The following is an 18,353-nucleotide window of genomic DNA, read 5'->3' on the forward strand; positions in this document are numbered from 1 at the left end:
AGATACCAAATAATATACCAACAGAAATTCAAATTAATAGCGGACACACTTTGTGGGTGAGGAAATGGACACCTTTATTTTAATTCTGGATATACACAGGCAGGCATAATCCCTATACAAATGGTAGAAAAATAGCACCCGCGCTTAATGGCTTAATGGTCTCTAGAAATCCTCATCGCTGTGATGCTCCGCCTTGTTGGCCGTCTTCGGACGCAGCGGCAGTTCGCCCGTCAGCTTCGAGATGCTGATGTCATCGATCGAGTTCAGATCAACTGTGGAAAGAAATTAGTTAAGGGATAAGGGCAAGGATATATGCACTCACAATCATCGTCGGCAGCGCCCATGGCGGCGCCTGTGGCAGCGCCCATGCCACTCATGCCCATGATCTCGCCCACATCCAGCTCGCTGTCGGAGCTGCCGAAGCTGCTGTCGTCCTCCCGCGAGTTGAGCATGCTATTCCCGGGCACACTGCGTCCGTTGTGTGCGGCCCTGGATGGCGCTGCTCCTGCTCCTGCTCCTGCTCCCGCTCCTGTGCCAGCTCTGGCGCCCGTTCCTGTGCCCTTGCGACTGCGTCCCGTGGTGGGTCTGAGGCGTGAGGTGGCCGTTCCGGGTCGCTTCTCCTGCCGCAGCAGCTGATCCTCGTCGCGTATGTCGGGTATCTCGGCGTCCAGCCCAAATAAGCTTCTGCCATTGACGACCATCTCCACACCGGCGCCAACCCCGACCCCGCTCCCGCCCCCGCCCCCGCCCACATCCTCATCATCATCGCCATCGAGATCGTCGTCCTCGTCATCGTCGTCGTCATCGTCCTCGATGAGTCCCTCCGGTATGAAGGGCATCGAATTCTCCGCTGGCTTCTGCAGGATGGGCGAGGCAATGGGCGTGGCCCGCTTGGTGCGCGCCTCCAGGTGGGAGCGCAGGGCGTCGCGGACATGCAGGCGGAGAAAGTAGCGCTGAAAGAGCGCCTGCAGCTCCTTCTCGCACTCCTCGAACTCGGCCATGTGGGCGGGTCGGATCTTCTGGAGCGCCTCCAGCCGCTGCTTGGTCCGCTCCAGCTCGGCCCGCTTCCGCTGCAACTTGGAGCTGAGGGCGTTCAGCTCGACGCGGCCAGCCTCCAGCTGGGCCCGGCTGGACTGCAGCTTCAGCTGGCTGGCCTGGATGGCATTCTTGAGGGTGCGCTCCACGCCGAGCAGCTCCATGGGCCGCTGGGCCTGCGTCTGGCGCGACTCCTTCTGCAGCAGCTCCTTGGACAGCAGCTCGTAGAGGGCGGCGCCGCGCTGCGTGAGATCCGCGGAGAGCTCGCGGGCGCGTCGCAGCTCCTCCATCTTGTCGCCAATGTCCACCTGGTTGAGGCTGCGGTACGGGTCGCGCTCCTCCTCCTCGCGCTCCGCCTCCGTCTGGCTGGGTGCAATCAGCAGTCGCGTAATCTTCTGCAGCTCGCTGGCGGTGACTGCGGCGGCGGCGTACAACTTGCGGGGATTCAGCCTGATGGCCGATTTCGTCACAAAGAACTCCGTGGCAGAGCGCACGAGCAGCACACGCTGCTCCTCCGTCTCCACGCCGCCGGAGAGCACCGTGCCGGGCTCCATGAGCCCAGCCAGCCACTGCAGCAGCTCCGAGACGATGTGGAAGCTGGCGAGGCTGCCATGCTGATTGGCCAGCGATTGCAGCGGAAAGACACGCGGAAAGCCCAGCAGCTTCAGCTGCTCCCCGAGATCTACACAAAGGGAAAGGTTGTGGATGGATGGACAAAGGTGGGGCGGGGGTGCTCTTGTGGCGACTCACCGCGCACATCCTTGAAGGACATTCCTGGTGCTATATGCTGGCAACGCGTGACGCTGACCACGACTTGACCTGTGCTGCTGCTGCTGCTGCTGCTGCTGCCTTCGATTCAATTTGCATTGTCCTCCTCAGTGTCATTTGTTGTGGTTTTCCCTCGCCAGCTGCTGCCGTTGCTGCTTCCTCTTGCGACGCCTTTGTTTGGGCCAGGCCAGCACAATTCATTGAATAAGGTTGCCAGGCAACCCCCAACTCCTGGCCTCCTGGCTCTGCGCTTTGCTTCGACCCGATTCGGTTCGCTTGGGTTGCTCTTGGTCAGTCGTGGCACCCACGGCGGTAGCAGGGGGGCTTCACCAGGACAACCAACAGCCAAGGGGGTGGATTTACATTACCCCTCAGGGTACCCCTCTGGTTGGTTCGTTGCCTTGCCCCTGGCAGGCTTAGCAGCAGGCGCCGCTGCCTGATCGGAGCTTTTGTATGACCCGTTGCTGTTCTGACTTTACCGCTTCATGTCGCCATGGTGATGCTGTTAAGGCGCTTAAAATTAGCAATTACAATCACAATCATGGTATTTGAGCTTTTAAGCTATTTCTCTCTCATTCTATCCACAGTCTGATCAAAGCTGCAGGCAAACGAAATGTGCAGGCCATTGAGCTTTTTCAGTGGCTGTTGACTTTATAAAAATCCAGTTAGGTTCGCTGCGAAAGCAGAAGAGCTCCAGACTGACTACGGTCTGAATTTCCCGTTAGGGCACGGGCACTTCGACGCTGCTGGTAGCTGAAGCGAGCGAGAGAGAGAGAGCGCGATCGAAAGAGAGCTTTGGAGCTGCTGGAGCGCGAGAGAAGTGCAGCAACTAAGAAGGCGGGATATAAGTATAAACGAAAGAACGGTTTATGTTGCGTTCGGAAAGTAGTGCAAATAGCGAACAATCTCTGCTTCGATGTTTTTCCACACGTTCCTGCTCCTTCTTCTTCTCCTTCCTTTTACGCACCTGACTGACTTTAATTGGCGACAAATCAATTAGTCCCCATTCGTAATACGCTTGGAATATTTTCGTATGTAGGGCAGACCCACTGCAGTGAGTGCAGCGACCTCTAACCGACAGGCACCTGCGAGTTGCAGTTGCGCTCACATTTAATGCTATTACAGGCGCATGCAGCGGAGCAGCGCATGTTGCCTCCTTGAATGTGAGAGCTGGCTGCCACATGGCGTTAATTAATTATGTTGCATGTTAGGCACCAGGCAAAGCGCCTCGCGTTCAGTTAAGTAAAGCAACAAACTGTGGCCCAACTATCGAGCGCTGCGAGTAGCTCCTAAATGTAGAAATAATCGATTTTGAGTCGGTTACCGCTGGACATTGCGCTTGCTGCCTTGTGGCCTAAATGGAGCAATTACAAGTGTCACTGGCAAATGCTAAACCGTTTCCCGTGAGTCCTCCCATCATCGTATACTCATAGTCGTCGTCAGATGGCAGCACGACACCACGGCAAAGTTCAACGGTCGCCAAAGTGCACGCGTCAATTCACAAACAATGGCGCCTCCTGGTGGTCCAACCATACGAGGGCAGACCCCACCACCTACCAGCTGCCTGTCCTTTGTACAGCACACTGCTCCAGGCGTTGCCATAACCCGGGGAGCGATGCCGAAACGATTATGGAGAAATCAAAGCTTAACGTTTAATCAAAACAATCGACACTTTGGCATTGAGCACCGCTGAAAGAACCACCAATGGACACTGTCAAAGTGCTAAAGCTACAGCTGCCCCGATTGTAGCTGCCCATCATGCCCTTATATCAATCACAATTTCAAGCAAGTGTGAAGCTTGTTTTATTGGTTTTTCTTACAAATTTCCAGCGCTTGATGTTTTTAAGCGGCTTCATTTGATGCATTTATTGGACACACTTCAAAAAAATTCGAAAATTGTTTGCTGCTGGCTAGCACAGGTCCCAGGTTAACGCTTACACTTCACCCAAACACACAGACACACACATGCACATATACTTTGAAGTGTGTAATAACATTTTATGGCATCGAACCATAAGAGACGTCAGCAGCAGCAGCAGCAGCAGAAGCAGCAGCAGCCGCAGCGTTGCTTGAACTCTCTTCGTTCGTATTCTCAGCTGCAGCTCTCTCTCTCTCCCAACGGTCTCCCCAAAGCTCTGGCGAAATTTTGGCAGACGCACACACCTCCCCTTCACTCCACTCCATCTGCCTGCGCCAAGCTTGGGATCAAACGTAAATTTCAAAGAGAGAAAGGAAACAAAAGAAAAGAATAGAAGCAAAAAGAGCAACAACAACTAGCGCCAAAGAAAAATAAATGAATTGGAAGTGGGTGGGAAGAGTGGCTGAGGAAACTGAGAATGTGTTGGAGGGGAATGTGGAAGGGGGTGGCTGAAGCAGAGAATTTATAAATCAAGACGTCAGAAATTGTTAACGGACGCCAGTTGGCGTCATCGTCCTTCTATGACCCCCAGCAACATCATCCACCGCTTCCTTCCCTGCTCCTCATTAGTGTCATCATTATCAGCCGCAAATGCGTTGAACTCTTCGTCGAGTTCGCTTCGCTGGCCAGCACACGTGTCGCCCCTCTTGGCCTTATCAATTTAATTGGGTGTGAAATTGAACAATTAATTCAGCTGGGCTGCTGCCGGAGGGGGGAAGCTGTTGTTGCACTTTGGGCGCATCTGCTAATGTGGCATAAATGAATAATAAAATGTACTTACATATTTACATACATATTACATACACAACGCAGCCCCAGTAGCCTTTAGTTTTCCAGTTTGATTTTTGCTTTGGTTTTCCAATCCCTCAGTTGCTCAGTCAGTTTTCCTTTGCTGCTAAATACACAACACTTTTGTGCTCCTAAATCGTTTTAATTTTTGTAATAATTTCTGCTAAATCCAAATCGAAATCGCTGGCAACATGGAGACAAATTCAAACCGGATTCAAACTGGATTCAAAAATGCAATCAAGCACAATGGCATGGTGATCCTTCGGGCGCTCCAACAGCTGAACAAGCCCTCGACCATGATGGAGATATACGAACAGCTGGGCATCGACAGAGCGGATGTAAGTATGAGCGGAGGATGAGAGGTATTCGACTTTTACATTGCATTTTGCAGCCCAAGCAACTTGGCCAACGTGAGATCATACCGATGTGGGACTTCCTTTACGACCTGTTACCTAAGTAGTTCTAGCAGCTACCGACGATGACGGTAGGGAGGAAGTTCGTGCGGTTTGCCGTTAGGGACGGGATCGCCCCGGTTGCACAGACCGCACGTGTTACCATTTCGACGTCGTCATTGACATTGACATTGACAGCGAGCTAGCGAGAGAGCGAGAGAGCGAGGGTCCACCATCGAAAGCACACTCTTCGGAGAAAGCTCATCTCGCGCAGCAGAACTGCTGCCAAGAGAACCAACAACCACAACCAGAAATGCCTTCCATCATCAGCTAGAGGGTACAAATCAGTCGCTCATCTGGAGTAGAGGGTAGCCCCAAGGGCGTTTCCTGCAGCTGCAGCATTTGCATTATATCAAAATTAATTTTGTTTGGCATTTTCCATTGTTTTCCATCGAAGCGATCCAAGAAAAATATATTTGTTTATAATGTTGGCAAAATACGATTACATATTGTGCACTCTTTGCTTTAAATTTGGAATCTTTTGCAGCTTAATTAAAGTGTACACATTCCAGAGTGTCACATCAGAGACTCTTTGTCAACTGAAGACTTACACAGAGGTACAGACAGGAATGAGCCTGGAGATGGGAGGCTTAAAATGAAATTTCTATCAAAATGGCAGAGGGTTAAAGATGGGAACAGTGAGAGGAGCAGCCCGCAGCTGATGCTGGAAGCTCCATCAAGTATCAAGGAGTCTCTGGCGCTGTTCAGCTGTCGATTGTTATGGGTAATTGCATCTCAGTGGAAAAGTGGACAATGACAATGTCTGACAAAGAGAACGTCGCTTCTGTCCTGGCTTCTGGCTTCTGGCTTCTGGCATCCTGCCTTTCGTTTCGTTACACAATTGAGGGGGAAACGGATAACTTGCTGGCAGTAGACGGACGGAAGACTCTAACGATTTGAGTGTGTGTCGCTTCCGACTGCATTCATTTCTCCAATTAAACACTTTTGTGGCCCGTTCCCCCGAATGAGGCTGAAAGCACATCCTTGAGCGAATGTTTGCTGAGTGATTTCCAATCGTGCTTCTCCTCTGCCCCGCCTAATGGAGCACTTTCTGTGCGTATTCCCGTATCACTTACATTTGGGTTTGTGGTTCTTGTTGTTGTCTTATCCCTGGGTCATTGTCCCTGTTTAATCCACTTGAGGCAAAGCCGGAGCGGATGATGTTTTGGGAAATTGAATTGTCAGCAGCTCCTTCTAGCCTTCCCTCTCCTTCCTGTCTCTCTCTCTCGCTCTTTGTTTTCCATCATCAAATGCCGAGTGGTTGGCGTTTGTGTCTTTGCGAGCCAGGCAGAGGCACTTCAACATTAATTTCGACTAAACCGCAGGCAATACAGGAGTGTAAATATATATTTCTGGCTGTATACATCCGTACGTATAACCATTGTCTGATAATCGAATTTATCTGCTGGCTTCCCTGTTACATACCCACTGGCCTGTGATATAATTTGATTTTGCCCCAACGCTGCCAACAGCTGCAGCTTGTGCAACTTTTAGCGGCAAGTCGCCGCCTCTCAATTGTTGTCTTCCTATTTGTCCACTAACTTACTCATTTCTGGCTGGCGATGTAGCAAATTGCAATTAACTCAGATAAACACACTCGCACACAGAGGCACAGCTACTTGTGTGCTTGCTTGGACTTCTGCCTTCCTGCCACGACCACAAAGGAGACCACAGGCGGACCCATTGTAGGCTTCGGCCACAAAGCACCCACACAGAATCGCCACATTCCCACCACCACCGCAGTGGGTTTTGCCATATGGCGGTCTTGCTGCTGGTCTTTAACGCTCACTAATTTAATTCTAATACACTTAAGGACTGGCTGCGGAGGAGCTATCTTTGGCCACAAATCCCAGCAGCAGCAAATCCACAATCGACCCCAAAGAGCCTGCCAAATATCTACAATAATATTTGATTCTACACTTTTGTATCTGCTCTAGCTGCGGCTCCTGTAGTCTCTGTAAATATTTCAAATTCATGCTGCCAATTGTCTGCTGCCTCGAGCATATGGAAGGAGTGCACATTGATGGCTGGGCGGACCACAAAGAGGTTTCTCCTCCGCCATTTTAGTGCCTTTCATTGTGCCCAGGCCCAGCTCCATTATGGCAATGAAGAAATATGAAGCAGCAAATGACAAGCAACAGACACTAGACGAACAGGCAACGAACTCGCTCTCGCTCTCACACTCACACTCACTCTGTCCTCTTCCTTTGTAAAGTATTTAGCGACGCAGCCTCGTTTGACTCCAGGCCAGGCCAGGGCACTGCACATGGAACAACACGTACATTCTGCGTAGCACAATTGATGGGTTTATGCGGTCAGAGAATCGTGACATTGTAGCCTGAAGCGCAGCAAAAGCCAAACACCTTCATGGAGCATCAAAGTAGCGAGAGTCTAAGAGGGTTCTAAGCACTTTTTATAACCCGCACTGGCGCATAAACGTGAATGATTCTCCTTTTCTTTATTTGGGAAAGTTTCGGCTGCACACTCCACCTTTGCTCGGGGGCAAAGGACATCAAACACTTGGCTCTTTATGGGTTATGTGTTGCCTTGGTGGGAATTTGATTGCCCACGTCCATTCCTTTGCCGCTCCCGCCTGTCCACTCACTGGCGCTCCTTGTCCATTGTCTCCCTGTCTGTGGCACATCCATGCCCATTCACATTCACATTTATTAGCACTCCTCACACACACACACATACAGACACCAGCAATTTGTTGATTGTTGATTTCACTTGATTGTCAGTTTCAGTTTTGGGCTTTCGAGTCGAGAGTTTTTGTTTCATTATCGCGACTGTTCGTCCGTTTATCTCACTCTCTCTCTCTTTCTGCTCTCTCTCTACTCTGCCCCCACCCTGTGGCAGTGGCTGTGCTGTTTCTTTGCGAAAAAAATGAACACATCCATCGAGAACAGAAAACAATCAATAAAATGAAAGCCTAGTGTGAGGGGCAAGTTACTCTTGCAGATCCTTTACTCATATGGCAACAAATATGATGATGAGTTCCTTTGAAAATTACAGCCAAACATAAATGATCACTATTGTCCGTTATATGCACTACACACTGTACATCTACAGCGGCAGCGACGCGTCGTATGCTTTGTGCATGGGAAAAAAACTCAGGCAGCGCAGTCGGAGATGCACAGCGTAAAAGCTTCGTGTGGCTTCGGCCACTGCGAGAAGCAAGGCAGCGACAGAGAAGCAACTGCGTATGCAAAATGATCGTCTGTTGCAGCGGCAGAAACGCTTTCGCTGCGAATACAGAAACACTAAACATGTGTCTGCGTGCCGAACATACATATGTGATGTGTGTATGTGGATGTGTAGGTACTTACATAGTTCAAGCATATATGCTTACGCGCAGCAGCGGTTCTGCTTTCGTTTATCTATTCCGCCTTCTTCGTTGCTGCCCTTTTCTCGCGCAGCAGCCCCGAACTGCTCCAAAGTTCTCTTTCGATCGCTCTCTCTCGCTCCTTTCAGCTACCTGCAGGCAAAGTGCCCGTGACCTAACGGGAAATTCAGACCGGCGGCTGTGCAGGTAGTCAGTCTGGAACTTTTCTGCTTATCCACTTTCGGTTTCGTTTGCCAAATAAATTGCAAGCATTTACTGCAGCGAACCTAACGGGCGTTATTGATGAACTCAACAGCTATGGAAAATAGTTCAATGGCTTAACAATTATATTTTACACATGTCACAGTAGATTTTCTGCTCATGTAAACTTATATGAAGTTCAACAACTCGCATTCCGCATGTCGAAATGTGCAGTTCACTAACTCTTAGATACTTACTAAATAGTTTTACTGAAGTTCTTCAGACGATTAGTTAGGGTAAGTTGGCAATCAGTTTAGGCTAAAGCTTTCGCAGGGGCTTGGAATGGATTTCCAAATGTACAGCAAATTTATATTGCTGAGTGGTGGGAGGAATAGAGCAAGAAGAGAGAGAGAGAGAGGGCCCAGGGCCAGACTTCCCGCTGCCTGCTGTCGCGTCTTAATCTCCCGCTGTTCACACAGCGCCCCCCCCCCCCTCCCCCACGCTCCGACGACACCTCTTTCACGCTCTCTCTTTCTCCCTGGAAATTGCTTTGGATTGTGTTGTTAGAATTTGCGTACACTTTTTGCTGCCGTTTGCCATTGCCATTGCCATTGCTGTTTGCCATTGCGGCTGCCACAAAAACAATTTCGTTGAGCGCAGTAGCTCCCGCGTCTGGCCACCCTACGGCGCTGTCCGCTGCTGACCTTGAACTTGCAGCTTGAACTGCTCCCTGCTCCTCCCTTCTGCTCTCACTCGCCTTTTGGGAGTTTGCACTGCTCTTGGATTTGTTACAGTTTTTATCTACCCTTTTGCTTTGTTTCGCTTGTGTGTTTCTGTTTTTTTTATGTGCACGTGGTTTGCGTTCCAATTGGATTTCAAAATTAATTTGTTTCCAAGCCCAGTCGCAGTCCCTCCACCAGCACGTGTCCCCTTGACTGCCTTTGACAAATCTCCGATTGAGGGAAAAAGAACCATTCTAACCATACAAATGGCCCTGGAAACACACACCAAAGAGAATGCATTTTTGAGTGCATGCAACTGACGCGTGAATTTCTCTACTGCAACTGTAACGAGTAGCCTGCAACGAGTAACGAGCTTCGAGCTGCTCTGTCGCTGAGCCACACACGAGAGCAATTGCCATTTGTTAACCCCAAAGAACGGTTCCCTTTTATGGGAACAAACGTAGTATCTCCATCGGCTTTTACTGTCGCTCTCCCTCTCCCTCTCCGGACAATCAAATGCTCAGTCGCTGTACTCAACAATCCAGCAAATGCAAATTGGATGGGGGCATCAGCACACTGTGCTGTCCATAATAAATGTTCTATTACGGGCCTGGGGAGTACACACATACCCGTAAGGGTATGTCCAGCTGTACCCACAGTTCTACGTGCTACGTGCCCCGGACCTACTCAATTGCTCTGTCATTTGGGGTGGACTGGGACTGGCCGGACTTGGGATTGCGTTTATTTTTGGGCTCCGATTGTCGCTGAATTTTTCATGGTAATGAAGGGCGCAGGTTAATTGTTCTCACTGTCCCTCCCAGACAGCAGGTGGCCCCAAAGAAAAACCCGCAATACATCATGCTACAGCAGGAGACGGTGAGCGGGGAGCTGATGGCAACGACAATCTGTGGGTCAGGGCTTGGGTGCTTGGGGGCGAAACAAATTATTGGCATTAATTTCGTGGCAGGAAATTAAAGAAACGTTTTTGCCCTCAGGCCACGCACACGCATATCGAGAGCGGTGGGTGGGGCTGCAGCCTTGACCTTAATGTTTGACTTGGCTGGGCCCTTGGCTTTTGGCCATTTTTGGGTTGAGAGCTTTTGCCGCTGAGGCCGAGCTTCATTCGAATGTGCTCCATGGCTGGTGGCTGCACAAAAAGATTCCTCTTGGGGCAGGGACCTGCCTCTGCCTCGCATGCAGCAGGGAACGAAGCAAGGAATTCACTCTATGGAAATGTCGAGCTGGAGCCGAGACAATAAATAAGTAAAGCATTCTGGCACATTGAAGCTGCAACAATATTTTGCATTTTGAGTTCCTGCTACAAATTTATAGACTTACAGGGAACTTAGGGCAAGCGATGGAACAACTCGTTGAAGCAATGCTGCGATTGGTTGCCTCCAACAAAGTGAAGTTCGGCAACAAACTTATTGCCTTCGCCCACTCGCCCACTCGCCCATGCAGGGGGAGTGCGAAATTTGCATGTGCGGAACGAGTCTACGGGCTGGAATTCAAGTCAGTTTTGTGGATTGAGGCGATGGCAAGCCCTGCAAGCGCAGCTCCCCTCGTGATTACAGAGTCTAGAATTCATTGCCAAAATTCATTGCATACTTTTCGCCGAATGCTGGCACCGAATACGCATACGCCACGTGGGCCCAAATGCCTGGAAAATCCACTGTGCACCTGTGTGTGCGTGTGTGTGCGTGTGTGTCATATGTAATATTTATTGAGCAAAATTCATTTTCCACTTAAATATTTCAACACACTGCGCAATGAGGGCGAAACATACTTCTGAGACGGCAGTCAGCCATGGCAGCCAGCCATTCGTGTGGCTTTATGACAGGACCCAATGCTGTCGTAAAAATTCAGCACCTCAAGGACTCAACTCAGAGCATCTCTGGCTGCGACCATTGGTAATCTTTGCGCACATTTTTGGGAGAGAGCTGAGGGCTGAGACCTAGAGAGCGACAATGTTGAATGGCAGCTGCAGAGTTGCATTAGGGACAAAAGTCAACAAAGGCAGAGCAGAGAGGGGAATGCATAAAGGTGAGGGCGAATGGGAAAGGGAAGAGCAAAGCAAAGACAGCGGTAAAGTCAGTGTCAAGTGTTCGAGTGTGAGTGGGAATGGCAGAAGGAATAACAAGAGGACAAGAGAGTAACGGTCAGCAGAGCGACGAGACACAAGTGCAAGAGGGACTGCACTGGACAGGGACTGCCAGGGGAAATCAAACGCTCACACAGACAGGACCCAAGACGGGACTCCACATCTATGTGCACCTGCAGGATGGTGGCATGGCTGTGTGGCAGTGTGGCAGTATGCCAGTTGAGAGCGCAAGTGCGTCGTAAATAAATAAGCTGCCTGACGCCAATTGATGACTGGCACAGGACTGCAGCAGGAGCTTGTGCTTGGGCTTGGGCTTTGGCTTTGGCTCCCCCCTTAGCGCCCCAAGGGAGTGTATGATGTGCGGCTGGGACATCAAATAAATGCTGTTACCATGAGTGGAGCAGCCCTGTCAATCCTGTAAAGCCTCAGCCAGACCGCTGTCCAGTCAGCTCTAGGGTAACCTCAAGTCGAAGGGATTTCTGTTGTGCCCAAAGCAGGAGAGTGAGGAGGAGCCTGCCACACCGCTTCAGCTTGCTGCCTGAAATCAAATGCCATTGTGCAAGGACAATGCCACGCCACAGCGGCCGTCCTGGCTGGGTGTGGGGCTTGGCTTTGGCTTTGGCTCCCAATTTTGCGCCATTACTCGCTTCGGTTACACCAGTCGCTCGGTGTTCGACGCCTGCCAACAAGCACCAATTAGTCATTGGCCGCTGCAGCTGTAATGCAAGATGCAACACGTGTCCGCCCTTGCCTGGGGTGGTTCCAGGTGCTGCTGCTGCTGGGCCTCAAAGTGAAAATGGATGCCGACACCTGTTGCTGCCAGGCAGCTCAGGCTGAGGCTCAGGCTCAGGCTCAGGCTTGTGGTCGGGAAGGGGGATTGCTGTAATTAAGTTGACTGCATTTTTCACTGGCCCAAGGACACGTCTAAAGTGTCCGGAGAGACCCTTTTCGTTTGCTTTTCTAAATTATTTATGCCAAAGGGTTTGGTTTGCAGCTGAAGCCACAGTCGGGCCCGGACCAGTTGGCGACCCCTAAATGTCCTTCGATACAATCTGCTGGCCACACAGTTAACACTTTTTATAAATTTCCTGCGACAGCAAAGGCAGCGAAAGAGAAGGAGCAGTCTCCAGACTGCTTCTAATTGACAGGATTGACAGGCAAAGTTTCCCAGGAATTATGGCCAGCAATATGTTGGCACGGCCCTGAGTGTGCTGGCGGATCCGGGCTAGCGGGCGCTTAATTCGACAGCCTCGAAGATTTATAAGACTGTGCGAAAAAGCTCTGATGGATGGACAACAGCTTCCAGCTTCAAAATTCATTCTAGACGCATCCAAGCAGCTGTCGCATCCTGTCCAAGTCTGCACTTTAAGTGCAAGCCAAAGAAACATTCAGTTATGTACAAATTGATGTAAATATGTACTTGAATACATTTTGTTGTCAGGATGAAAAGTCCATGCCACGTTTCATGTCCGAATTCAATTAGAATCTGTTGATTTGCTGGCTGAAAGGTTCGCTAATTAGGAGCGAATTTTAATTTGTTTCCAGGATTATAACCATAATCCCAATCAGCGTCCGAGGCCCTGGCTCTGGCCCTGGCTCTTGATTCCGGACAGTCCGCTAATGAGATTCGGTTTCGGTGTCAGTTTCGCCACAACGCGAATGGACAGCAGAGCTCCAGCCCATTTTTCATTTCTCATTTTTCATTTTTCAGCGGAAATTGAGTTAAATTTCGACCAATAATTAACTTGCATTGTTTTTGACATTCTGTTTGGTTCATTCATTATTTGAATTGTTAATTTGGTGGCTTCCACTGGCTAATGAGGTTCCAACCCATGAGCAGAGGGATGAGGCATGGACAATGGGTATTGGGTACTTTTTACCCATCAAATTTCCACAACCCATTCCATGCCATAAATGTTCTTCTTACGGACAGTCCGCCAATGAGATTCCTTCCGTAAATTGAATTACATTCGGCGTGTAATTAACTTTTATTGTTTTGACAGAACTCATTTTCCTTTGACATCTTCTTTTTGACAATTTCCCATTCGCATTTTCCAATTTATGTTTGGTTCGATCGGGATTGCAACCATCCAGCCGAACCACAGCCGGGCCGAGACGAACAAGTGCACTTGCATTCGCCAATCGAACATGTTGTGTTTTGTTCGCCAGTGAGCGTGTCGCAGGCGATTCTATTAAGCTCATACTTGACACGAAAAACTGAGTCCAGCCAGAGCGCACTTGTGGTATAATTGTCTCAACAGTGACAGCATGTTGCGAAGTAAGTTTATTGCAAATCATTTGTAGTGGGTGTATTGGAAACTGCCTTGCCATTCAAATCCTACACAGGACACAAAAATGTTTGAGAACATTAGTCCGAATTGTTAAGCAACATACGTTGCTCATACTCTACACGCGAAAATGAGTCCAAGAGCGTAGAAATGCACTGCTCTTTGGTTTGATCGAACCGGTCGAACGGCGACTCGAGCCACTGGGCTATGGAAAGGTATGGACAGCGAGGGTAAATCCAGCAACACAAACAGCACGCCATACGAACCTCACCTCACCTTATATTCACATTTTCCATGATTACTAATATTACAATAATCACAGCTTGTTACCAAAAAGGGTGAGCTTGGACGTGAGTGCATTACATTTTCGGAGGCGCTTGTCTGCTTGTCCATACCCTTTTTCAACTTAGCACCATTAATTGCCTAGCCACATGTGGCCGAGCAACATTTTGAAGGACCAGCAACATTGGCAGCCAAGGCGGGCGTATTTGAAACGGCCTTGCCGCCCCATTTCAACTGCAACCAACTGAATGAAACGACATGTCGAGTTTTTTTCTGAATTCAGAAAATTACGCTGACTTCCCACTACAAAAATATCCATATTGATATTCTCGCCAAACCAAATTATCACCTACAAAAATAAGTAAATCAAAATATTTGATATACATTCGACGACATCAACGATGTGTTGTGCAGCGTTTTCAAACGTCAAACGGTTTTTTGGTTTCGAACGGTAAAGTCGCGGGTGGCGGACGGACGTTTGGGTCGAGCGACCGGAAAACTCTACGAAAATCCAAAAACTGCAGACAAAAACAGCAGCAGCAATAGCAAACAGCAACAATAACAACGGCAACAGAAACCACTCACAACGGAACGTGCAGCAGCGCGCGATAAGAACCGCTAGCAACAATAATAGTACGAACGTTGACGTTGACTTTTGATTTCGGCGGCGACGACAACGACAACGAAAACGACGACGCCAGCGGCAGCGGCAGCGGCAGCGGCAGCGCAGCAGCAACTAGTGCAACGTGTACGTGTGTGTGTGTGTGAGTGTTGCGTTTAAGTCTTTGCAATTCCCCGACCCTCTTCGCCCACTGGGCTGCCATAGGAAAACGTGTTTCAAAAATACATTTAATACTACTATAATAGTTCTGTGTTAACCTTACTCTCTTTTTGTGTTGTTGTTTAGTTAGTTGTTGTGGTCGTTGTTGTTGTTGTAATTGTATTGTAAGAACTGTTGTGCGTGTGCGTCTGTGTGTGCGTGTGTTCTGTTATTCTTTTTTGTTGTGTGACCTTTTTTTTGTTGTGCTTTGATTGGTGACCAGCAGAGATACATAGTAAACAAACACACAAAAGAGAGAAGATACCCGTGTACACTCAAAGGTAAGTTCCACGTTCCACGCTCCACTCACAGTTTGCTGGCATTCTGCATTCTACAAAATACGAAATACCATTACAAATTCACTAACCAACACAACTGCAGAAACGCCAGAGAAACAGAGCAGCGACGTCGAGATACAGAAAACTGCAAGAGTGATCTTCTTGAACGGCGCCCGTCGCGCCGGCAAAAGGAGCGAGCGCGAGGGCAAGAGAGAGAGAGAGACAGACGGCAAGGGCCAGCTACAGAATGTGAGAGAGAACAGCAGGCAGTGAATGATCTCCAGCAGCAGGCAGGCAGGCAGGTAGTCCCAAGGTATACGCAGCCATAAGGTTGCGCTGTCCGAAAGAGCGGCCTCATCGTGGCAACATTTCATGGTTCGATTGAATTTAAGTGCGAGTGTGCCTAACCTTATTGCATGTGCACCTTGGGCAGACCTCGGCCCTTCGCGTGTGTCGTTCTGTGCTGCTGCTGCTGCTGCTGTTGCTGTTCTCTCTCCCACTCTCTTTGTTGCTTTTCTTGTTGAAGATTGTTCGCACTCCCTCTACTGCTGTTTCCGTGGAAAAAAACAATTCCTTAACCTGCCTCTGGCCCAGCCACCCAACCTCTGGGTTACCTTTGCCTGCCATTTTGCAGTCGTTAACTACCCATTCCAAAGCCCAGCGCCCAGCGCCCAGGTCCTGTCTCTCCCACCGCATAAACTAGACGTAAGCGTGCGAGTAAGCCCCGACTCAGGGTGTGTGGTTTGCCGCTTCTTCAGCGACATCGAAATTGTATCTGCCACACGCTCTTGGCCTTCAGTGGGTTAATAGCCAAAAAGCTTTGCTTCCTATTCCGTTATGCTATTTGTTTGTGTTTGTGCTTCGTGGGTAGAAAGGGGAGGGCCTGGCACTGCCTTATGGCCAAATTGCTTCTGCTGTTTGCGGTGACAACGGGCCAAGACTGACTCCGACCCCACTTACACCGCATTCCAGCGATGTATCTGCAAGATACTTGCACAGAGCTCCAAGGCGCATTCCCCAGAGCAGACGGCGGGTGCAGTTGAGCGCAATCTTGTCTAGAATTTCAATACCAAACAAAACGCTCAACGCTGTGACGGCAGAGGGTCGAAGAATGGCAAGGACGCCGACAGGGACGGGGACAAGGACGGAGACAGCCATGGGGGCAAGTGAGTGGAAACTGCAGCCCAAAGGCAAAGGCAACAGCGAGCAAGGGTGCTGCGGGTAATGGGTTCCACATAGTCACAGTTTGGGCACCAAGAGTTTGGGCTGCCCCGCTCCACTGGGAATAACAAAAATCATCAACAGAACTGAACTTTACATTTCGCAGGAGCAACTTTTGACAGTCCTTAAGGTTGTACCACAACCAAGCCTTAGCCCCGCGTCATTCCTTTGCTGAACATTCTGTGGGTCTCGGCCTCGGCCACATCTTGCCGCAAGTTTAGTTTTTCACCTTATTACCACAGGACATTTGTAGCCGAATGTCCGAGGCAGGTACATAATTATTGTATGCACACTACAATGGCTGCAGCAACGACCTCCGAGTTGTACCCCGCGGTGCGACTACAATGGGGCCAGCCAGCAGCTTGCCACCCACTTTCGTAGGGTATTTCCCCCCCGCAGTTGTTTCGGGCTCTGTTTTGTTTCCTTTGAAGGGTCTCCTCGCTCGGCCATTCAGCTTGTGGGCCAACCTGGCCGAACAATGGCCCACAATTTGCTGCCTTTATTTATGGAAAATTAAAATTAAAATTAAACTGATTAATTAAACAGCAAACAGAGGCATTGTAAGCCAGAGCTGCTGGAACTTTTGTATAACAATTTTGTAAATTATTCGCGTTAAATTGTATGTTTTTCTTTTCAACATTCAACATTCGGCATTCAGACGGGTCAGGGGACAGCCACAGCGGCGGGGCGGGGCGGGGCGGTGCGGTGCGGGGAGGACAGACCAGTTTCAGCTTTCAGAAATCTCTCGAGCAGATTTCCGAAGCGTGAAGAGAGACGAGATTGAACTCAAAATCAAAATCAAAACAGCTGTTCCACGCTCAGAGAGGCTGGCTTGGCTCTCACAGCCGCTCGAGATTGAGTTCTGAACTTGGACTAGAAGTTTTCCACTGCCAGAGGAAGGTATTTTCGGGTGCAGACTCTCAGATTTTCTCGCACCATTCAAGAACCCACCCAAAATGCCAATTAAGAGCGCTATTTGAGTGCTCTAAACTCCCTCCAGTTGGTGGCAGTCTGTCCTCAAACTGAGACTCCGTCTCGGACTCAGAGCTGGTCGCTGTCTCTGTGGCTGGCTTGTGACGCTTTTGCTGGCTGTGACGCTGACTCAAGGTGACGTAATGCCAACGCCTAAAGTGGCTTTTATGCGCTCCAACAGATCCAAGTATCAATTACAAACAGGCAAAAGCGAGCACATTTTGTTTTTGGGGTCAGGGGGAGGCAACAGCAGCAGCGCCTTTCAGCCCGAAGTAAATCTCAGGCGAGGCGCTAAAATGAAGAGCAAACTTGGACATGCAAAAAACACAACAAGTAAATACAACAAATAATTCATTTCATGCCTAATTTTGCACTAAAAAAGTCAAAGATATTTGCCCTCAGGGATGGTTTGTTCTTGGCCATGGTTGTGCTGACAGCAAATAAATTGAATGTATTTCGATTCTATTTTATATATGAACACGTGATATCAGTTTCCACTCTCGGATCTTTGTATAAATATTCAAAACGAAGTGCGAAGCGCTTTCTTCTCTCCTCCTCCCATCGATGCTCAGTCTTGAGTGCTCCGAGTTGTCCGACAGATTCTGTGGTTAAACTAAAGCTGCCTTTGGTGCTCCAAAGAGAGCGTCGCCCTCAGCATATTTGACGACAGCAGCCAGAGGATATCAGTTTACAGCTCCCACAGCATCTTCTGTGTCCATCTGTCCAGCATTGCCACTATCTGTGGCAGACAGTTTGGAGCAGCTGTCACTGACCAGAAGCAGCCCCTGCCCTGAGCAACTGTCAGCCTTCAGCCGAATACCAAATTCACACACAACAACAAAGAGAGAGAGAGAGAGAGAGAGAGAATAAAAAACGGTGGCAATAACAATTCGCACTCAAAATGTAAATAAACAAAAAGCGAGCTACATTCGTATGTATTTATTTGTTTATAAATTGCTACAACAACACTAATTGCCAGATTGGCAGATAGTTAAAACAGCTGAAAAAAAAACAACAAAAAAACGGAATCCAAATCGGCATCTGGGATACAGCAACATGAGCGAGCTTGTCGCGAGTTTGCGATGTTCTTTAGCGCCAAAAGCAAAGCAAAAAGCAAACGAAAAATAACGAAGAGTCTTATGCTTCGAGCTGTCGATTGCTGATTGAATATTCTTAAAAGA

At 49.2% G+C, this 18,353-nt stretch overlaps 2 protein-coding genes across 2 annotated transcripts in view; one reads left to right on the top strand and one right to left on the bottom strand.

Annotated features, from left to right (window-relative positions):
* Window positions 1-90: 90 nt before the first annotated feature.
* On the bottom strand, window positions 91-2,288 carry LOC117581368 (clusterin-associated protein 1). Its single transcript, XM_034268503.1, has 3 exons — window positions 1,786-2,288; window positions 323-1,717; window positions 91-272 (listed from the first exon to the last, which is right to left on the bottom strand). The coding sequence occupies exons 1-3, from the start codon at window positions 1,805-1,807 to the stop codon at window positions 163-165; spliced, it is 1,527 nt and encodes a 508-aa protein (XP_034124394.1). The 5' UTR covers window positions 1,808-2,288; the 3' UTR covers window positions 91-162.
* A 12,591-nt stretch (window positions 2,289-14,879) lies between these two features.
* Window positions 14,880-18,353, top strand: part of LOC117580924 (adenylate cyclase type 9) — a 28,479-nt gene continuing 25,005 nt past the window's right edge. Inside the window, exon 1 of the mRNA XM_034267688.1 lies at window positions 14,880-14,982. The gene's annotated coding sequence lies outside the window, so the exon portion shown is untranslated. The remainder of the gene's footprint in view (window positions 14,983-18,353) is intronic.

This window comes from Drosophila guanche, unplaced genomic scaffold (genome assembly GCF_900245975.1).
Source record: "Drosophila guanche unplaced genomic scaffold, DGUA_6, whole genome shotgun sequence".
NCBI classification, from domain to species: Eukaryota; Metazoa; Arthropoda; class Insecta; order Diptera; family Drosophilidae; genus Drosophila; species Drosophila guanche.